General features: G+C 34.8%; 1 protein-coding gene across 1 annotated transcript in view; it reads right to left on the bottom strand.

Annotated features, from left to right (window-relative positions):
• Positions 1 to 24,116, bottom strand: part of LOC150088894 (citron Rho-interacting kinase-like) — a 178,665-nt gene that overhangs the window by 125,713 nt on the left and 28,836 nt on the right. The window contains exons 5-8 of the mRNA XM_090370347.1: positions 16,415 to 16,624; positions 12,741 to 12,894; positions 8,630 to 8,807; positions 2,426 to 2,687 (exon numbers count right to left, since the gene is read on the bottom strand). Coding sequence (XP_090226473.1) covers positions 2,426 to 2,687; positions 8,630 to 8,807; positions 12,741 to 12,894; positions 16,415 to 16,624 — 804 coding nt within the window. The remainder of the gene's footprint in view (positions 1 to 2,425; positions 2,688 to 8,629; positions 8,808 to 12,740; positions 12,895 to 16,414; positions 16,625 to 24,116) is intronic.

Genomic DNA, 24,116 nt, shown 5'->3' with positions numbered 1-24,116 from the left:
CTGGTCTGTGAAACTTCTTTCGAGTAACCATCATGAAGATTCTGAGAGATCCAGGTTTCATTCTCAATAACTAATATAGTTATTGAGTCTTCTTTAAAAATGTTAATTTTTTTTTGTTAATAATTCTTTTTCTGAAGTGCAATCATCTTTGGGTGTCTTTAGTTTATTATGATGTATGCACAAAACAATTGGTTCTGATTTTCCAGTTTTATAGAGTATCTGTGTGACTATTAGTCATCTGAATTTCTTCACCACTAATGCAACTTTTTCAAACATTTTTAATGTTGCTTTAATCAGGTACCCTGTCTTCATGTCATCTTTCCATAACTCCCTTTCCCCATTTGATCTAGTTGTCCTGGAAATTTACTTGCTGTGAAAAAGGGCCATAAGCATTAATCAGCTCCTCTTGAATTTCCATTTGTGAGGAATTTAACGAGCACACTATACTCCAATTTCATATCCATGTTACCTGCTACAGGTAATTTTGCACTAACTATAAATATGTACCTTAATAAACAACAAAACTTCAAGATTCTATGATATTATTCATAGTCAGATAAGTCACTCTTTTAGTGACTCATGCACGACATTCCTTTTCTTTTGTTATACCCAGATGTTTAGTCATGCTACATAGATGAAAAACATAACTATGATTAATTAAAACACCTTCACCACAATATCTTTATTCTAATTATTTATTCTTAGACAGAATAATAAAATGTTTCAAAGAATTATCATTTCCTTTCAACAGGAATACCACATAGCTCAACACTGCTATCAGACATCTGACTGTTCTGTTTTCCTGTCAGCACTATTTTAAACCTACGGAAATATTGATGCAGAGATAACAAGTTTTATCTTAATGCAGTAAATTTAAGGCAGAACAGAAAAATATTATGAGTATGTTTAGAAGAAAAAAAAAAAAAAAAAAAATTAGAGAGAGATGATATGTAGTGCAGACTTGGGAACCAATAGAGAATTTAAAAGGAATTAAAAGTGATTTTTTTAAAAAATGCGCTAAATTAAAGGCATTTAATGTTTGGTTAAGAAATGAGAGTGAGAAAATTTATAATTAGCTGAAGCCAGGGAAAGGAAAACAAGAAACAGGAACACAATGTAACAAAAATGGGAAAAATGAGTTATTATTATTAGCCAGATGGTGCAAGGAAGCCTGAGGCTTAAGCTGCACTGGCCAAAAAAATTTTTTGAGTTACCGAGAGAGAGAGAGAGAGAGAGAGAGAGAGAGAGAGAAAGAGAGAGAGAGAGAGAGAGAGAGAAGAGAATCACCAAGAAAGAGAAAAATGATGATATCCATCTCAGAACCCTGGGTGTGACAAGCCCATACTCACCAGATGTGAACCCCTGCATTCGTCCTATAACACACTCCTATCCTCCTCATTTTTGCTTTCCTAGTGCTTATTTCACACCAAACTGACTCAACATTGCACAGCCCACCAATGTCAATTGGACGCACTGCCTTAGATTGTGTTTCTTAACTAACAGAATTACGCCTCCTCCGATTCCTATCCTTTCTGTTCACGTTGTACTCCCCAAATTCCAATTCTGCATTCCATATATCTGTGTGACACCAAGTCTTTGATATCCCAACAATATCTGCCTTTGATCTCTTGACTAGCACTTCAAATTCATCAAATTTATTTACTAATAAAGTGGTTCCAAGGATTTTAACCTGGTTTTGGCACATTATAGCCTTAGTTGCTAATGTGCCAATAAAACCCAAACCAACCAAGGATTTTAAATGAGGATTACCCATGAGATGCTGTGGAATGTCACACTCTACAGGAGTGATTGAGTAGGTTTCTTTGAAAAATGATATTGTATGACTTAGGTAAATGAAAAGTTGTTATTTGGTTTTTAGGAGCATTAGCAACTAACGCCATATTGATCTGGGGATATGCGGTGGTCATTCCCTGACCTTTCTGCATCCTCCGTATTTGGTGGCTCGCGGGCTCGAACCCCGTAAATGAAGTCAAAAAAGCACCAGACCCTAATGGTGTGACAGTGGAGTTATGCAAAATGATTTGAAAAATAAGAATTAGTTGGCTAACAAGTGTTTTAACCTCACATAATCAACTTATAAGAAAACAATAGCAATATAACCACTGTAAAAGAAAAGCCTAAATTCTTACAAAAAAAAAACCCCTCTTCTTTATTGCAGTTAGTCTGTCTAACACTGGAATGAAACCAGACTTTTCAATTTTGAATTATTAAAATATTCATACACACATCTACCTTTGTGCTCATATACTAACAAACTCTGATCGTCCAACATCAGCATAAGTCTTACCACAGAATGAAATAGCTTCATTTGGTTGCTTAACTTTTTAGACATAAATATTAATTATGAAAGAATAGTAAAACTACCACAAAACAATTCAGGATATATTTAGCAAATGTTTCTCACCCTAATGTAAGAAATCTGTTGAGCTTCTGCTGCTTTTAATGCATGGCATTCTTTCTCCAAGGAGGAGTTAGAATCTTTCAGCTCATTAAGCTTTTTTCCCAACTTTTCATTTTCTTCTTCTAGAACAGTTTTATTGCTCTCTATCAAAACTAGCTTCTGCTGAAGTTCCATTGTTAAGTCTTTCATTTTTGTATAAGAATCAGCATCTGAGCCTGCAGATAGTGCTGGAGAGTTGACACTAGTATCCAAACACTGAAAAGTCCTAATTTTTTTTTTTTTTTTTTATATAAAGGGAAACAAAAAAAAAAATGCAGTTTTTGAAACACCACAATGTTTACTGATAATTTATTCAATAATTGTGTAAATTAAAGGAAATCTGTTAAAAATATACTTTTTTAAAAAATCAAGCAATAATAAGTATAATAAATTTATACAATTGATATTAAAGAAACAATACAACAGTTTAGGTTGCTTAAATCAAGTGTGTTCAGAATATAATTTACCTTTCTTTTCATATTTATACAGGTGACAAGGCTACATATGCCTATACACATAACCGTGATGAAAGTTGGGTTTCTCCTGTAATATTCTAATTTATTTACAACCTAGAAAAAATGTTATTTTATTGTTTTTGAAGTAATGTCATCTCCCTGTGGGAATGCATTAGCACTATAACTGAATTTTAGTAGTAAAAGGCAAAAGAATTTCCAAGTGTTTTATGCTTGCAAAATTTTCAAAGAAAATATTTGTTGCACAGGGTGATTGATAAGTCTCTCCACAGTAGCTAATGGCAAACATTACAGATAATATTTATTGCTGTTTTTAATTCAGTGATACTTTTGGAGTTTGAGTCAGGAAAATGGTTGAGAGCACTTTCTCTAAATAGTACAAACAGTGTATATAATCTTTGTAAATATTATGTAAAATGTTCCAGTAAAGTAAATATTGTACATATAGTAATGTGTAGAAAATTTAATTACCCTGTACTACATAAACTAAATACAGTGTATGAAAATTGGCCTTGTGCTATGAAACATAATGCAGTTTTTTTTTTTTAAATCATTGTTATAAATGCAATATTTTAGTGTACAGTGATTATACTAATGACAAATGTAACAAAATCAGAGAAAAACTGTGCTTGCTATAATCTAATTTTGTGAGTCGCTGATCTTGTGACTACTAATAATAATAAAACAAAAAAAGTGCAATCACTAAAGTAATATGATAGAATTCAAGGAGTTATATACAAAGTTCAGTACGTTAATATAATGCATTAAATTTTGAAAATAATTTCTCTGAATATTTGCATGATCTGGCATTCGTGCTATCAACAGATCTGAGAATGACTGCATGAGGATTTTAACAGAAATTCAAGAATTTAATTTTTAATAATTAGTTTTACAAGCCATTTAACCTTTACTGCTTTACAAGGTATTATTCTGCAGATCTTACAATTAACCACAAAAGAAAAAAATAAAAATAAAATAAAATAAATGGCTGAACCAAAGGGATGTAGTCCTTATATAGAAGAACAAAATGCAGACATTTTCAGAATAACCAGAACAGCTAGCATAAAACCCTTTCTCACTAATGCTAGAAAAGTAAAACAGTTAACTGGGAATCTTTCAGTTGCATCCTCTATTAAAATATGAAGATCCTATGGTCTATATAAGAGACATCTGACCTTTTATGGTTAGGGGCCAAAAAACAATAAAATTGTTGTGGGGGTTCTTATGGGCAACAGTTCTTTACCATTAATTAAGCATTTTCCAAAATATGATTTATTTTGATCAATGCTTATATTTTCAGTATAATTTTTTACATTTAATAATTAAATGCAAAAAATCCAACACTATCACATTATTACATGAACAGTAATAATATTTTTATCATGTGGTTGTAGTAATATTGTTAAATATTGAGGAAGATACATAAAACATCATAAAAAACCAATACAGAAAAATCAAATATTACAAAAAACGGATATTTTTAAGCCAATTTAAAACTATATTTTGTGATATGCTAGTTTTAAGCTCAGGAATGGTGGGAGCATAACATTTAGAATGGCCCGAGAGACTGCAGGCCACAAAACACGAAGAGATGGGATATTGCATGTTGCCCACAAAAGTTGGAGACTCTGACCTACAATGCCAAAGTAATAAAATCTGTGTAGGTCTGAGATGCAGAAGATTGCAATGCCTGATTGATTCTGTCACGTTTGATTGCAATGCCTCCTCAAGGAACTATGTTCCTTGAGGAGGCATTGCAATCAAACATGACAGAATCAATCACTCAGAACCTCCTAGCCAGACATACCTGGCAAGAAAAATCAGTTTTTAATGGAATCAAATCAATATATTGTCCAGAGGTAGGACTTCAAACAATCTTTCATCATTAGATCATTCATTTGCCCATCAAGAGCAATAAAGAACTTGATAGTTATCTGACAATACTGATCTATTTAAACCAATTCCAGTATAAAATACTCAATCCTGTTTGGCTATTTACAAAAGAATGTATTCTATATCCAAGATTCCCACCTCAAATACAGAATGCAACCTAAATCCACTTACTGCACAGATAACATGGCTCTCTTGAATCCTACATCCTACTTAACAATAGTGAAGCCACTACCTTTTTGTACCATCCTCCCAAGTCAATCCCTTACTGAACCATTTTAGGCTTCTACATTCAGTTGTTTTTCCAAATACATATTATTGCTAAGTATTAGCAATACAGTGCAAGGAAGCTCCAGGCTTGTGCTACATCTAGTAATAATGTGCAAAAAAACAGAAAAAAAAAAAAAAATAAATAAATAATGTGCAGAAAAACAACCTGTGTATTTCAGTTATATTAGTACAGTTATCAACTGTCCATAGTGGGAACTTATTCCAGTAATTAACAATTTGCTGGCTAAAAAAAAAAAAAAAAAAAACTTTCTACAATCCATTCTCAAACTCTTTTTCCTTAACTTATGGTCCCCAGTTCTAGCATAAGTTATAGTAAAATGAAGAATATGTTCCCAGTACTTTCTTCACATACTTTTGAAACATCCTATACAGTTCAGATATATTTTTGAATTTTTTCAATTTCATTGTTGTAAAAGCATATACAGTCAGGTATGCTACAATGAACAGTTTTTATCAATAAAATCCGGATGCTACGATGAACGTGGAGGAATACTATCCGCTGATGTAGCACGCGCGTGCGTATGGCGTGTTGGGGCCTTCCCGCTTTGATTAGAGCATCAGTTATCATCTTTATCGTTTGTAAGGTTCAGTTATTAGTTTAGTTCAGTTATCTGCTCATTTGCCCTTTAGCAGTGAAAATATTTTTAAAAATTATTCTGCAATATAATTTTAGCCATGAGCTGGAAAAATAGAGTGAGAAAGCTAATTAACTTAGACATTAAGAAAAAAATAATTTCCAAGCGAGAAAGTGGAAAAATTGCAGGAGGAGATCTAAGTGCTGAATATGGTATGGCTAAGTCAACAATCAGTACAATTTTAAAAAACAAGGAAGAAATAAAAATTTCACAGGTCGCAAAGGGAATCTCTAGGTTAAGCAGTTCAAGTTGTAATACCACATGGAAAAGATGGAAACTCTTCTTATTAGTGTGGATTTTTTTTTTTTTTTTAGTTGTTGGCGCATCGGCTTTTGTGGCCATATTGCACCTCCCAAGGTTTTTGCATTTTCTACTTTGATCTAAGCCCGAGGCAGGATTCGAACCCGCGACGTTTGGATTGCCAGGCAGGCACTTTACCCACCCAGCTAGCCCGGTCGGCATTTAGTGTGGATTAATGAAAAACAAATGGCTGGTGATACTGTCAGTAAGGCGATTATTTGTGAAAAGGCCAAACAATTGTTTGAAGAACTTGGTGCTAAGGCTCCTAGTACAAGTACTGGTTCTGTGAAGGAGTTTTTTGGCACCAAGGGGTAGTTTACTGGATTTAGGAAAAGGACTGGATTACAGTGTTCTTTTTTTTGTTAGTTGTTGGTGCATCAGCTTTTGTGGCCACATAATACACCTCCCAAGGTTTTTGCATTTTACTCTGATCCAAGCCCGAGGCAGGATACGAACCTGCGACCTTTGGGTTGCCAGGCAGGCACTTTACCCACCTGGCTAGCCCGGTCAGCACACAGTTTTGTGAGGCATGGTGAGGATGCCAGTGTAGATAGGGACACTGCTGAGCAACATGCGTGAAATTTAAGAAAATAATTGAGGATAGAAGCTTTCTTTTGCAGCAACAAAACTGGCCTTTTCTGGAAGAGAATGCCACGCAGAATATATATCACGAAGGAGGAAACCACCTTGCCTGGCCATAAGCCAATGAAAGACCGGCTTACATTGCTCTTTTGTGCCAATGCTTCGGGTGACTACAAGGTCAAATCACTGCTCGTGTACCATTCGGATAATCCCAGAGTTTTTAAAAACATCAGGAAAATTGGAGTTTTGTGGTGTTCCAACCACAAGGCTTGGGTGACCAGGAGTCTTTTCTCCGACTGGGTGATTGAGGCGTTTGGCCCCACTGTCTGTGGCTACCTTAGGGAGAAGGATCTTCCATTGAAGGTTCTTTTGGTCATGGACAATGCTCCAGCCCACCCTCCTAATTTGATGGAAGAATTACCAGATGAGTTCAGCTTTATCAAGGTTCACTTCTTGCCACCTAATACGATGCCTCTCCTCCAGCCTATGGACCAGCAGTTGATCGCAAATTTAAAAAAAAAAAAAACTCTACACTAAGGCATCGTTCAGGAAATAGGATATGTTTTGAGGCCAGTTCTTCCAGTGACGTGACTCTGAAGGACTTTTAGAAGCATCACTTCAATAAAGCGGATGCTGTTTTCCTAATTGTGGTTGCTTGGAAGGAGGTTTCTGTTAGGTGCTTGAATTCAGCTTGGAGGCCATTGTGGCCTGATGCTGTGGCTCCAAGGGACCTCGAAGGCTTTCAACAGTTGGAGGAAGAGCCTGTTGTGCAGGAAATTGTGTCTGGGCAGTTCTGTGGGCCTGGAGATCAATGAGGAGGACCACAGGAAGGAGCTATTATTTGAGGAGCTAGCAGAGCTTCACAATAAAGTGGCAGAGGCACTGAAGAAGAGGAAAGCTTTCGGGGACAAGAACAAGGAAAAAAGTTGTTGTTGTTATTTGGTTTTTAGGAGCATTAGCAACTAAGGCCATATTGCTCCGGAGATATGTGGTGGTCATTCCCTGACCTTTCTGCATCCTCTGTATTTGGTGGTCACGGGCTTGAACCCCGGTCTAATCAAGAAGCGTGTGCTACGCACTGCTGCTCCTGGCCACCTGGCTACGGAGGCGCCAAGGAAAAAAGTCACAGCATTCCAGCTGAGGACCTTAAAGAGTGTTCTCTTGCTGGAATAAACTGTCCAAACTTATAAAAGATTATCACCCGGATATTGCCGCTGTGGAAATGGGCCTTAATCATTTTAATGAAACCTAGACGGCCTACTTTTGGAGGGTCCAAAAATCCAGGATAAAGCAGTCAACCCTGGATTCATTCTTCAAAAAGGTAGACAAATGCCCTCAAACTGATGAACTTCCCACAGGACAGTCACCCAAGATGAGTAGAAATGATGACACCTCTCCTTCCACCTCTATGTGATTTTTGATTTTTTTTTTTTGTGATTTTTATTAGGGAAAGTTTGTTTATATTTTCACTGGGGAATATTGTTTATGCTTTTCATGTGCAAAAGATTTTTTATCCTTTTCATTAGGGAAAGGATGTTCATATTTTTCCCTAATGAAACATCGTTTATGCTTTTCAAATTTTATGTACAGTGTATAAAAGTTAAATAAATTAATTTTATATTATTTTTACACATATTTTTCATATTTCATTATATTTTTCCTGTTTAAATCGTTGTAACTTTGCTCTAGCCTGTGGGCTAGAGCAAATTGGAATATATGTATTTACGGATTACCCCTAAATACATATATTCCAATGTATGCTATAATGAACAGATGCTATAATGAACGAGGCACACTCCACTGTATATTATTAAGTTATGACTGGCAACAGCATGAGTATATATTTCATACTTGTTAACTATGCTATTATTAAACTGACTCTGCTCCAAATAAAGTGTAATTGTCTCAATTCTTAATATTTTTATATAAAATAAATGAATACAGTTAATGTTTGCATTTCAATCCACTTGCTAAAATCAATATAATGTACTACTTACCTATCTGAAGAACTTAAGAATGATGTATAGGTAAAACCAACAAAAGGTAAATTTTCTCCACCAAACTCTTTCTTTTGCTTTATATCACTCACAGAGGGACGAGGAGCTTCATACTCAAAATCATCAAAATTAGATGTATCATCTTGAGCAGTAACATTAGGAACAAAAGGTGGAAGTGCTAATAAAAATAAATAAGAATAAAATGAGGGTTACATAACTGGATAATAAAAAATTACATGTAGGCAGAGTACAGAAAAGGAATGACAGGAAACGACATTTGAACTTGGTTATAACAAATATGTAAATAACGAGACCACGGCTGTAATGAGCAAAAGGCCATAATGATTTTAATTTGTGTATTCCCATACAATCACTCACTATTATAACGAGGGTACTACACAAATGGCTCAGTAGCCAGGTGGGAAGAAGCAGCAGTGCGTAGCACACGCTTCTTGATTAGACCAGGGTTCGAGCCCGTCACCACCAAATACAGAGGATGCGGAAAGGTCAGGGAATGACCACCGCATATCCCAGAGCAATATGGCCTTAGTTGCTAATGCTCCTAAAAAAAAAAAACCAAACCAAAACTACACAAATATGCCGTACAAATTTTGGTAATAACTATGCAAACATTCTTGCTCGGGTAGTCAAAAAAACCCAATTCTTGGAATAGACAAAAATGAAAAGGGTGACTTAGCTTTTATGACCACCCTCATTAGATTAGTGGCCGGTTTATGACCTTGTCCTTTTGGGAACAGGGGCTATACAATAGTGCACTGGCATTCCGCTTGTTGCATTACCCTATTTCCAGATTGTCTTGTATTCACTGAACCATAAATTTTGGGACTTCTAAGAACTTTGTATGCAGACCACTTTACTGTCATGTTAGAGTGAAATCAGTTAGAAATGAACCCTTCCTTTGGAAACATGTCTATTAACAAAAGAAAGTGTCTTTTGATTCACAAACAAGTTGAAATTATTCATGAGTTAGGACGTGGTGCAAAAAATGTTGAAGTATGTAAAAAGTTTTCTTTGTCCTCTTCAACAGTATCAACATTGTGGAAGAATAAGCATGTTTACATATCGGCACTGGAAAAGAACATTACCAAAAAAAAAAACACTCAGAAAGTGTGAGGTTACAAATGTCGATGAAGCATTGCTTCAATGGTTCACTACACAAAGAAGTGCTGGATTTTAAACAGATGGTCCAATCTTGAAGACTCAAGTAGAAAAATTTGCTAAACAATTTGGCTCAATGATTTTGTATGCAACAACGGGTGGCTGGATCGATTTAAAAACCGAATACAAGCATATTAATACAAATAATATGTAGGTATATATCAATATTAATTTTTTCTCTCTCTCTAATATTTCTCTTGTTTTTTGAATCTATCTTTTTATCAAATTGAATTTAAAAAAATAGGAGGTAGATTTAACTTATCACTGATATAGTGAGTAATGGTTATAATGGGGAAATTTTATTGGTCCCTTGATGCTCATTATAACCAAGTTCAACTGTATTTCTATGCAGCAATCTAAGGAGTGTTGATAACAAGCACAAATAAATTTTAACCTGTTTGCTACTACAAGTTAAAATGCTTTGATTTTATTTGTACATGTTTCTCCTGTCTTGTGGCTATTTAGATATTCCATAATAGGCATAATAATTGAAGTTTTTGATAAGAGGACTGTCAAACTTGCCAAAAACCTCAATTAGCATATCAATGATTTCTCTATAACTCTAGTCATTAAAGTAACAAGTATTTCGGTTATGCATACTACGTTTTCTCCCAAAATCCTTCTGAATGGTAACAAGGTATTCTGGATAGTATACTCTCATGTAGCCATCACATAACACACAAGCCATACATTTAAAGGAGGTATAATGGTTTTCATTATTCTGTGGGGATGAATTATGAAAACTGTAAGCAACCTATTTATTCAAATTACCAACAATCAAAATGCAGAAAAACAACAAATAGATTACAATACCAACATTCAAAATACCAAGAGGGTCAAAATGCCAACGAGTTCAATTCAACACCATTCAAAACCTCAACTAGTCAACTGGCCAAAATACTGACAGTTTATTATACCAACTGAGTGCATCACCATTATACAAAATGCATATACAGCAAAAGCTCAGTAGGCCATAATGTGCAACTAAACTTGTTAGTCACACACTTTACGTTCTACAAATATTCAGTTTCTATTTTATGGTAAACACAACACCTGTAAATTTTTCACTAACTTTCTAATAATTTTTTGAATACCTATCTATCCATTATGGTATGGCTATGACAATATAAATATACTCGCTCAAGTCACTGATACTTCCGTGGCAACAGTTTAGTAAAGAAGGACAGACTTCAGTGTCTCTGATTATGCATATTATGATATAAAGTAAAGAGTATTTATTTATTTATTTTTTTTTTTTAATATGACTCCTAAATCACACCGGTTACACAAACTTTCCAGATGGATGGATGCAGGATAGCTGGGCTTTTCCTGTATTATTAATCCAAGTTAGTTTTCATTACAGAAACTTGGAATTATAACCAACTGATATTATTATAAGGGAACCAAAATAGTTCATTTTGTAACTTAGTTTCAGTGGAAACTGTTTCTGATCTTTTCTTTTCCCATAATTTTTTTTTTAATTCATGGGAGTATATTTTATAAATTGCTAATTCTTATTGGAAATTCTTAGCAATCACATATGAATTCTAAAGTTCAGTTATGCAACTAACTAATGATAACAAATAAATATTGTATTATTGAATCTTTTACTATATACATCTTTTTTTTTAGTAATGCAAATATCACACAGCAGGACCATGACCAAATATCACACAGCAGGACCATGACCAAATATCACACAGCAGGACCCTCGAAATGTAATAAAGAATGGATCTTGCCATGATGTCCATCATAACCTCAAAAGACATCAATTGTACCATATGATGGAAGAATGGGGGAAGGATTGTCAGTTTTGCTCTGGAGACTGAACATGGGTTCCACCACTTCAAGCTTCCAATAAGTAAAGTGGGGGTAGTGCACCAGTTGATGAAAGTCATCTACTACATAGTATTTCCCGGTAACACAGAGGGGTGACATTCCTCCATGTGGTGTGGGTGCCACACCTCAACCCCTGCTTATGTTGGTTCAAACCTAGGTGGTCACCTCCTGCATACTAGGTGCTGTATTTCAGGACTTGCATATGGGGAATTATAACCAGGGTTACTAACAGTCCCGCCATCATGAAGGTGCAAGCAGAGGATTTGGCTGTCAGAGACCAATCAGACCACCAAAATTAGGTCCACCTGACTTGAATGTCACCTGAATATCAGTTCCATTAGCATTTTAGACTCCAAAGTAGCAAGCCCTGCTTGACATACCTGAGAGAATGTCTGTGACAGTCTCAACGTGTTGTAGACATTAGTGAAGGTTATTGAAAGAATGTTTTAAAGTTTGTACCAATAACAAAGTTTTCTGGTAGCCATTTTGTTTTTTTCTATTAATGTTTATTCCTAATAACAGTCATCCTGTACACATTGGCACAAGCTTGAGATATGCAGTTATGCAAAGCTAAAAGCAGACATCTTGAGTGTATGTATAATATAGGAACATTCCAGTTTCAACTTTTTCCAATGAGTTTTTCAAAAGATCTGAAGCTTGATCAAAAGTTATTTTCATTTTAATGACTATAAGGTAATGCCTATTTTTTATTCACTTTCTCTGAAATGCTGCTATATTGAAATTTAATAACCACAGCAAATATAGTCAAAGTAGGAAAGATTATTTTAACAATTTATATTCAGCTTTATTGTACATGCCAGACATAGCCTCTTTCTGTATGTAATTGCAGGAAAGCTAGTCTGCTGCTCAGTGCATCAATCTCATACTATGGGGGCACTTTTCTACAAGTTGCTTTGGTTGCCTAAATTCAATGCTTGGTACTGTAGTTATGCATTTGACACATGTAAAAGTTTTACAATAGCAATAATAGTCAAGATTCAGTTCAGATAATAACCTTATCATAATTCTGATTTTAAATTGCTTACATTTATATGAATGACAATGAATCATTAAAACAATTACAAACACCAACCTTGATGGATACCATTCCAATCAACATCAGCAAAAAATTCATGAGAACATAACTGTTCATATCCCAGTCTAACAGATGCTTCCTGCAATAGCTCTATAATCAGTTTTTTTGCAACATCAGAGATCTCGATATCATCGGGAAACTCCAAGGATTGCTGGAAAAGAATAACATTGATATAATTTAACCCACTACCAAGTCCTTCTTCCCCTTCATCAATATAAAAAAACTTCCATACACAGAGAGAGAGAGAAAATTGCAGCTCTTAACCAAAAAAGAAGAAAAGAAAGAAATATGTAAGTAGGAGAAAACTGACTTTTGAAACTTTACTTCACTAGAACGATGTTTATTATCCATTCATTTTGGAAACTTATGTAATTGGAATGAACCCATAAAACATCTCATACCCAAATTTGTTTTGCTCTATGATTCTCATGTAAATGAAAAAAGATATGCTTCTTTTAATTATAAAGTACTGAGTGGGAGCCTAAATTATGGACAAAGAAGACCACTAAATGTGAACCCTGAATGGCATATAAACAGTATTTTTATATTACAATGTATACTAATTATTCAAAGCATCAAACTTTCAGTAAAACATGTTCTCAAGTAGTATCCAGAACTACTTTGAAGCAAATGGAATAATACAAAGTTAATAATGGTGTCAAACTATTTCTAATCACAATACATTATATGCATCTGCATATAATACAAATACTAGTATGAATGTCACAGATATACAAGAGAATATCTGTGACTGTCCAATCATCAGAACAGTACTGTGCACGAAAGATTGGCTAGGATAGCAAGCTCAGCATAACAGACAATCCGGAACTAGAGCATCTGATCTAAGCAATCCAACCAGAGTGACTCCCACTAAGATCAAAACTACAGCACCTCTTCTTTGTCTTCCTGCTTCACTGTGCAAGTCACTGCTTCCAGTTCTTGGTGCTTCATCTTGTTTGAGAAAGGAAAATGCTATATTTCTGCTGGAACATCAGTTGGTATGTTTTAATTGTTTCCTTCATGTATAGCATTTAAAGTTAAGAATTAAATTTATCAACAAATTTCACAGTGCACTGTTCACTTTATTGAACAGATCAGATCAACTTTTTGACATTTCTGAACCCAATGTTCTCCCCCCCCCATTAGTAATATCTCTGTGTGATCTTCATCTGAATAAAATGCAAAAGTTAAAATCACATTTTTTTTATTAAGCTGTAGATACAAATAAGTAGATAGTTTAAAAATCTAGCATGCCATTAAAGAGAATTTCTCTTTTATTAATTTTTTGTATAATTTTTCACAAAAAAATTACATCATGCAGTACTCTGATTATTCAACTAGAAATGATTATTTCACTAAATAGTGAAAGATGCAATACATGCAAATACTTTCTTCTCAGAAATTGGAATCAGGTTATTTAGTCTGAAAGCAAAAGATAACATTACAAAGCTTCTTATATCATGATGTACAACAGGATGCTTAAGTATATACAATATTTTTATATAAAATATTCATACTTCTGTTAGAACAAAGTTTAACTAAAGGCATGTGCACCTTTTAATTTTTCAGTAGGTTGCTAAATAATTTGCATTACAACACACCCACGGCTTGATAGTGTAACCTGTAGACACACACATAACCTTAAAAATCTGCAAGAAATAATTCAAATTCAAAATTGTTTTGCTTTTAGATGCTACCTTTGTTTTTAAATCTATTATGAGCAAACAACTGGTATAAGACAGCTATGATGTTCAATAAGTTCTACGTTATATTTCAATATTTGTAGAAGAATAAGAGAAATTTACCTCAATAAGATATGTAGAACACATCCACTCTCCAGCATATAAAGAAAAATAAAAATAACGCAAAATTATTTACAATAATAAAATTAATTAAAAAATTAAAACAAGTTCAATGCAAATTTTGAAAAAAAAAAAAAAAAAAAAAAAAAAAGACTTTCTACATGTCACATTGTGGTAAATTTCTCTTATTCTTCAACAAATTATATTAAAAATATTTATATTTTTAATTATTTTTTGAAAATAAAATACTCTCTGTTTTAGACAATTTATCACTTCTCTTATTTAGTGGTTTTGAATATTATCCCCTTATTTATCTTGACTAACAGAAACTGGAAATGTCAATCAAAAACAAAAAATCCCACTTGCTTTCAGCCAGACTCTTCTCTGACATAAAGCCAGAGAATGGTTTGTTTGTTATTTGGTTTTTTAGGATGACCTTTCTGCATCCTCCGTATTTGGTGGTCACAGGCTCGAACCCCCGGTCTAATCAAGAAGCGTGTGCTATGCAATGCTACTCCTGCCCATGGAGGCGCCCGCCAGAGAATGGAGGTGCTGCCATAAAATGTAAAAACTTATGTGCTTCAATAATTGTATGCAAGAGAAACCACTAATTTTAAATTCCTTGTTTTTAGCATATACACTGGTGTTCAAAGAAAGTGCAACACCTAGGAATTTCACATTTCTAACTCTTTTTCACGATGGTATAATTAATGAGAAGAATAACAAATAGAAATATAAACAAAAAGATATTTATTAATAGCTAAGGCAAAGCTAAGTAATATTTGACAGGTGCTCTCAAAATATTTCAAAAATAATGGAAGTAAAAAAATATTCTATTTTTTTTATCTGTAACAAATGTAAACACATTACTGTTGAACCTCTAATGGAGAAACGAAGCTAAAGTAACTACAGAAGTGCCTACTTAGACTTTTTGCCCGATGACAAGGAGCAGAATCGTCCTGAAAGATGCAGTTACTTGGCAGGTTGAAATGGTCTCTAATGGTTGGCAGCAATTTGCCTTCCAATATAGCCAGGTATCCAGTGGCATTTACGGAACCTTTTATAAACTGCAGGTGGCCTACTCCGCGATATGAAATGCGCCCCCATATCACTTGGCTGGTAGGGAATTTCACTGTAGATATAGACACTATACAGTCAGTATGGTGTCTTGTATTTAGTATTCTTGGAAATGTAGGCACACAATTTATTTGTATTTTTGCTAGAACGAAAATGTTTCATCCCATCGGTGAAGGACTTGCTCATTTAAATGTTGTAGAACTATACATTGATGTTTTTACGCCGAATGGACAACCTGCAGTGATTAAAAATCTATACAACATATAGAGATACGACAATAATAGTTTTATTTTCCCCCTGTTTTGATTTGTCATAGTTCTGTCTGTTTTGTCACAGTTCTGTTTCTTCACTGTTCTGTTCTGTCCTTTCATTGTTCTGTTTCTTCGTATTCTGTACTTTCATGGAACCGTTTGGTCCACACAGTTTCTGTTTGGCCAATGCAGTTTCAGCTGCACTTTCAACAAAATTGTTTTCTTTGATTTCTCCATTGAAAATCTGAAAAATCATTGTTAGTTGTCATACACACAGGAAAAATGCAGGATCAAATTAAGTCTATGCACTTCATGATCAAATAGGTGGACCAAACAGACAAAGAGAACAAAACCACTGAAATCATGCAGGGTCTTGAAGATCCTTGAAGATCTTTTCTCCCTCACTCACACAGTTTATAATTTATGTAGCTTTCTTAAAACGAATACATAGAGTATTTAAAAATACTATTTAGTAAACTGGATGGACAATTAAAAATATACATATGTACAAAGAGTGAAAACAAGTATGCAAAACAATTACCTTGAAATGCATTATGTTGTTATATGTAATTGCCACTTTTTCACCACCTGAAAAGGGGGTATTACCATAAAACATCTCATACCCAATAATTCCTAAGGACCACCAGTCACATTCTATTCCATACGTAGTAGATGCTGGTCTACCATTCATTGCCATTAATACTTCTGGAGCAATATACTCTGGAGTTCCTACAGCCATTCTGTTTATCACCTAGAATATATCATTTTACTAATTTAGAAAATAATTTTTAAAAATTGATTATATAACATATTCAGAACATTTATAAATTCTTTCATTATTTCAGTGAGTTTACATTTAAGTTAGAAAATTTCATGAATTAAATGAATTTTGTGTAAACACTTCCTACAATTGATTCTGTTGAAAAACTAATTCCAAAATTAACCATCAAACTAATATATTGCAGTTTAATCACATCCAATGACCCTTCACTTTATTTTCTTCAAGGCATTCATATAGTATAGTGAGTAGCTTTAATATTCTTTTATTTGTATCATGAAGCATCAACAACTGCTACTAAAAAAATAAACCTAAACATGTACGATTACTACCTCAATTACCTATTTAATGATTCCATTAAATAACAAATCAGTGTAATTCATATTTAAGACTAAAATCGTGCCATTATTAATACATTATTAATAATAATGCATTAATAATAACTGTTCAAAAGTTTCAATTGAAAATTAATTGAAATAGCATTTTAAAGTTTTGGATTTTGTAATGAGTTACTAACATACTTAGATATGGAGAATATTCAGGAATTTGTTTCTGAGCTACACAAGAACACTATAGCAAAATGATAAATTCATTGTAATAAAAAAATTTAAAAAAAGTAGGAGACCACAGTTAACTTGATAAGTTAATTTTAATTAATTCACCTGACATTCAAGTCTATTATTTGTGATTTTAATTCTTATTGTGAAACAACAGAGGAATGACAATTGGAAATTAAAACTTCCCTTTTCCTAATTATTTCAGTAACAATAGTTTTCACTAGTTCCATACATTAAAAAGTCTTTAACAATCAAGAACATAAAATTCAGTTCATTAAAAAAAAAAGTTAAGAGACATTCAAGTACGTACTTGCCTGTTAATGTTGTTGTTTGGTTTTTAGGAGCATTAGCAACTAAGGCCATATTGCTCCAGGGATATGCGGTGGTCATTCCCTGACCTTTCTGCATCCTTCATATTTGGTGGCTCACGGGCTCGAACCCCGGTCTAATCATGAAGCATGTGCTACGCATTGCTGCTCCTGCCCACCTGGCTACGGAGGCGCCTGCCTGTTAATATCACTAACTATGATACTAGATTCAGGAACCATTCCCTGCACGAAATTCATTGTTGATTCCTTTATCTAGCACTGCTCAATTTAATATGCACATGTTGGCATGTGTTTTGGCTTAGGTAGGGTAGCCTCCTAACATTAACTCAACTTTGACAGAGTTCACTATGAATGCAGAACTCTGTAAAATGGCCAGAAATTAGGTTTTGTCTAGTTTTTTTTTTTTTTTTTTTGTTATTTGGTTTTTAGAAGCATTAGCAACTAAGGCCATATTGCTCCAGGGATATGCGGTGGTCATTCCTGACCTTTCTGCATCCTCCATATTTGGTGGCTCACGGGCTCGAACCCCAGTCTAATCAAGAAGCATGTGCTACACACTGCTGCTCCTGCCCACCTGGTTACAGAGGCGCCGTTTTGTGTAGTGTGTGTGCGTGTGTGCTGTTGTTTAGTTGCCTCTGGCCACTTTCTATCAGAAAGCAACAATCATCAGGATAGCTGCTTCCTAATAACTGTCCATGCCAATGAGGAGGCATGCTGCAACTTTACACACATTAACCAGCACAAAAGGACTAATCTAAGCATCCTGAGGAAGCCAGAAGCCAATTGATCATGATTGTGGTACCAGAAGAAAAGAAAAAAAAAGAAAAGAAGTTAAATAAGAAGCAAAATAAGGATAATAATAAAATAGAGAAAAAGAAAAATAATATTAATAGAAATAAGAAAAAACAATGGAAAAATTAAGAAAATAAACTAAAATGCTGCTCTAAAACCGAGCCACTTAGATCCTGCCCTAAAGTGACAACAGCATTAAAAAATAATAATAATAAATAAATAAAAAAAAAAATATATATATATAGGGTGTCTCAAAAATATACAGCATAACTTCAGGAATTAGTTCTTCATATGTAGACAATAAAAATATTTTATATCAACATAGTTCCGGAAATGCTTAGTTCCCGAGTTATTAATCGGAATATCTTATCTCCTGCAGGTGATTTCCTTCATCACAAGGTACTAACAGAATACGGTGATTTTCCATTCCAACCATATACTCAAATCAGGATCGAGCGGATATGCACTTTATGTACGGTTTGGCGGACGGCAATGCTCTGGAGGCTTGTCATTTGTACCATGAAAGGTTCCCAGAACGAAGATGTCCAGACAGTAGAATGTTCGAAGGTATCCATCGCCGCCTTTGTGAACATGGGACCTTTACACCTCGTGCTGCCGACAGAGGACGACCAAGATCTACGACTCCTGAAGTAGAGGAGGAGATTTTGGATGTTGTGCATGCTTGTTGTGGGGCCATTTAAAGTCATTGGTGTATTCAACTCTGGTAGCTGATGTGGAAACTCTTCGCAATCAAATTGTGGCAGGTTGTGAGAATACGAAACATGCCACGAATTTGCATCATCTTCACGAGTCCATGAGACGTTGATGTGAGGCCTGTATTCAGGCAGAAGGTGGACATTTTGAACAATTACTATAAGGTGATGTGAACAGTTAAGTGTCATTGACAGACCTTCAAAACTAGGAAACCAGGCATTTCCGGAACTATGTTGATATAAAATATTTTTATTGTCTACATATGAGGAACTCATTCCTGAAGTTATGCCGTGTATTTTTGAGACACCCTATATATATACATATTATAAAAAATATCACAAATAAAAATAAAGATGAAATATGATAAATAAAAATAAAGATGATTTATTTTTATTTGTCATATTTTTTATTTTCTTCAAGAGGAGTGTTTCCATTTACAATGGGTTTCCTCAGCCTACAAGTTATTTCTTGTTAGGAATTTTTTCCCGCCATAAAGTGCGGTTCTGGGTATCTTAAGCCTCGGGCTGTCATGCACTCCCGTATTCCATCCATCCATGTCCTCCTATTCTCCTTCTTCCAGGAGGTATCCATTCTAGGATAGTCTTTGGATATCCGTTTTACATGTCCGTACCATGTTAGACACTTTTCTTTGATGATGTCAATAACAGTCTTTTTCACTTCCATTTTTTCCCTTATGTCTTCATTCCGTTTTCTGTCTCTTCTAGAAGTTCCTGCTGATTGTCTCCAAAAATCCATTTCTGTGGAGAGCAATTTGTTTTCTGCTCGCCTATTCAATGTCCAGGTTTCTGCTCCATACAATAGAAGACTTTGTACAATCGTTTGAAATAAGTTTCTTTGTTTTATTTAGGATATTTTTGCTCCACAGAACAGAGTTTAACATGCTGATAGCCTTTCTGCCATCCTCTTATTGATCTCTGCTTGGATGATCCATCACTTTGTAAGATTGATCCCAAATATTTGAATTTATCAACTTGTTTGATTTTAAAACCTGCAATATTTAGAACGTGTCCTGGTCCTGAAGACAACATTTCAGTCTTGCTAAATTTCATTTTTAGACCCCATTGTTTATATTCCTCAAACAATTGACAACATGCATACTTTGCATCTTCTAAGTCATGTGCTATCACCACCTGATCGTCTGCAAAAAGTAAATTGTGAATATAGGTGTCCTTATTAATCGGCAGTCCCATTTTATTACATTTTTTTTGACCAGGATCTTAGGCAGATGTCGATATAAATTTTGAAAAGTGTTGGTGACATGCAACAACTGTGTAATAAGCCTTTTGAAGTGTGGAATTCAGGTTACAAAGCTGATCCCAGTTTAATTCTGCATCTATTATTCATGTCAATTCCCTTAATAATGTTAATCAGTTGTCCATCAATATTTGCCTCTTTCAGTGCTTCCCATAAGAGTTTTCTTGGAACACTGTCATATGCCTTTTCAAGGTTAATGAAAATCATAAAGATTTTTTTTCCCCCTTTTTGATTGGCATTTTTCAAGGATCTGTCATACTGTTGAGACATGGTCTATACATGACCTCCCGGCTGAAAAACCACTTTGTTCTTCTGATATCTCGATTCGGGCTTCTAAATGGTTCCTGATCCATTTTCCAAGGATCTTTAACAGCGAGTTCAGGATGCATATTCCTCTGTAATTTGAACAGCTTTTCTGATCGCCCTTCTTAAAAATTGATGTAATATATCCTGTTATCATTTCTTTCGGTATTTCTTCTCCTCTCAGTATACTATTTAACAGTTTTTGTATCAGAACAGCCACTCCTCTTCCTCTATATTTCAGAAGTTCCATGTAAATTCCTCCAGGTCCAGGTGATTTGCCATTCCTTCCTTCCTTCCTTCAGCAGGAGTTCCACTTCCCTAACAGAAACTTTTAAGCCCGAGTCTTCTACACCAAAATCCTCCATCGTCTTGAACTCTTCCCAGTCTTCTTTTAAAAGTCCTTCATAGTACTCCGTCCAGTCTTTCAAAGGTATTAATTGCAAACCAGCATTGTGTTTATTCTGTTTTCTCAAGTCTTTAAGGACTGTCCACGATTCCGCTGATTGCTTGAAGCCCAATTTGCTATTAATAGTTGCGCATTTCCTTTCCCATCCTTCATTTTTTGCTTCTACTACCAACCGATTGGCTATTTTCTTCTTTTCAACATAAATGTTCCTATATGCATCATTCCTATCACCCAGCCATTTCTGATATGCAAGTTTCTTTTCCTCTACAGCAGCTTTTACTTTCTCTGTAATCCAGGTCTTTTTTGGTCCTTGGCTCTTCTTTTTGCCTAGGATTTCATGAGCTATTTTTTTTAACAGTATTTTTTAAATATTCGTAGATTTCTTCAGTATTATTACCTTTTATCTCTATGTTAATTGCAGCATCCAGCCTCTGGGTGAAGTTGTTTCTAATGCTGTCGTCCTGGAGTAGGTCAATGTTAAATTGATCCACTTGTAACATTTCTCCCTCCCTGCATTGTTGGTTGTCCACACAAATTTTCTTAATCCAGTTCCACCTCAGTGTAGTTTTAACAAGAAAATGGTCAGATCCACATTCGGCTCCTCTATAAACTCTGACATCTTTCAATACATATGTCCCTGAATGTTTTGAAATAATGTAATCTATAACTGATCTAATTTGTCTTGTCTCCTGTGACCAAGTATATTTATGGATATCCTTGTGTTGGAAAAATGTGTTGTTTATTCTCAAGTCGAACTGCTCACAAAGATTGCATAGTCTATCTCCGTTGTCGTTCCTCTCTTTTTCTCCAAATCTTCCAATAACTTTGCTATTTTGTTCAGTTCCTACTCTTGCACTGAAATCTCCCATTAGAAATATATATCTTTGTTCTTAGGGATTTTTTCTATTAGTTCTCTCAGATCCTCCCAAAATTCATCCTTCAAGGTATTGGCGGTGTCATTAGTCGGGGCATATATTCCCAAAATACATATTTCTCTCCCATACATTTTCAGTTCCAATGAGATCATTCTTTCATTAATAAATTGCCAGTTTTTGATGTATATTTTTTAGAATATGCTTATTCTTACATTTGCATCCATTGCTGTTGCTTTGTGCGCATCGGTGCATTTGCCATATCCTATCCTATCCTGATTATTTTACCTTCAAAATTCTTATCTGGTTTTACTCTTTAATATTATCACTTAAATATTTTATCAATTTAAGAATTAGTTATCTGCTGCTTTGCGCAATACTATTCTTAAAATTCACCAATTTATGTCATTTCAGTCCTTTGATGGTCTTATTTGTAACTCTGTTTTGCCATTTGGCCTTTGCTGGCTTTAATCTTTAATCTATAGGTAATCTACTCTTTTCCTTGTGCCCTTTAGTGTTATTAGCATTGGCATTTATTATTATTATTATATATATATATATATATATATATATATATATATATATATATGTGTGTGTGTGCGTGTGTAAGCAAGTAGACAAAAAATGTAGAGATAAGAGAAGTATAAAATAATTTTAAAAATTAATTATGGTTGGTTTTTTGGTTTTTTATTTCATACTTTCTTCTCTTATCTCTACATCTTTTATTATGGGCGTTAAGTTCTTTCTGTCCCTCAGTTGCCTTTTCATTATCAATAATCAATTTCCTTTTTTCACTCTCCTCCTATTAATCTTTACGGTGTGTGTGTGTGTGTGTGTGTGTGTGTGTGTGTGTGTGTGTGTGTGTGTGTGTGTGTGTGTGTGTGTGTGCGCGCGCGCATATAAATAAAATAAAATAAAGAAAGGGAAGGAGAGTGACAGGCAGTAGAACTATAATATAGGGATGGTTGAGGGGGAGAAGACAGAGAATGATAATCAATGGACACTGCTCATCGTGGACTAATGTTATTAGTGGAGTCCCTCAGGGTTCAGTGTTGGGTCCATTATTGTTTTCTGTATTTATAAGTGACATTGATGATGGTATATCAAGCTTAATGTCCAAGTTTGCAGATGATACAAAGGTTGACAGAGTTGTTAAGGACACTACTGATGCTATGCTGCTGCAACAGGATCTGGAAAGATTGAGAAGATGGGCTGAGAGGTGGCAAATGTAAAGTACTACATATGGGAAACAGTAACCCCAGAGCAACGTATCAACTCTGTGGTACTACACGGACAGTGATAGAGAATGAAAAGGACCTGGGGGTAATTGTGCAGGAAGATATGAAGTTCTCTGAGCAGTGCAGATGGGCTGCAAGAGTAGCTCATGGTGTCTTGTCAATGATATACAGGAATTTTTCTAGCAGAGATAAGGAGGTGATTATTCCCTTGTATAAGGCAATGGTCAGGCCACACCTTGAGTACTGTATACAGTTCTGGAGGCCTCATTTTAAGAAGGACGAGCTGCTGGAACAAGTACAGAGAAGGGCAACAAGATTAGTGAATGGAACAAAGGGTTGCTCTTACGAAAAAAGGTTTAAGTTTTGCAAATTACAGTGTCTGGAGACTAGGCACCGACGAGGTGAGCTGATAGAGGTGTATAAAGCCTTGAATGGTTTGAGCATGCTCAATGCCAATGGGATTCTTCCTCTTGTTTAGAATAATCACCTGAGAGGGCATAAATTCAAATTGAGGAAAGACAGATGTAGGATAGATGGGCGGAAATTTGCCTTTAACCAGCGGGTAGTTGGTTGGTGGAACAGACTTCCATCCCTTGTTGTGGAAGTTGATAGCCTAAATAAATTAGGGCTCAGCTGGACAGGTATTTCGAACGAATGAAGGGGTGAAATGGGAGTGGTTTTTTTTGCTTTTTGGCTGATGCTGCATAAGCTTGCTTTCTTGCATCATATGCCAATGCTAATAATTGCATAGCATCGTAAAGATACAGCTCATTTCCAGCTTAAAATATCAAAAGACAATCAGTCTAAGTGAAGACAAGATCAATAGACATGCAATGTCCAAGCATTGATATTTCAATGTACACAATGAACTTACTGTATCTGTTATTAACAATATTACATATTTTAAAAGAAAATTACTTATAGCAAGCTGTAACTATAACCCACCCCAGAAACTGCTTGGTGGGTTTTCCTAATCAAT

The sequence above is a fragment of the Mastigoproctus giganteus genome, chromosome 3 (genome assembly GCF_048544385.1).
Source record: "Mastigoproctus giganteus isolate SK-2022 chromosome 3, ASM4854438v1, whole genome shotgun sequence".
Lineage (NCBI taxonomy): Eukaryota > Metazoa > Arthropoda > Arachnida > Uropygi > Thelyphonidae > Mastigoproctus > Mastigoproctus giganteus.
Note: the sequence above shows the minus strand (reverse complement) of the source record. Positions and strands in the feature narration are given on the sequence as shown.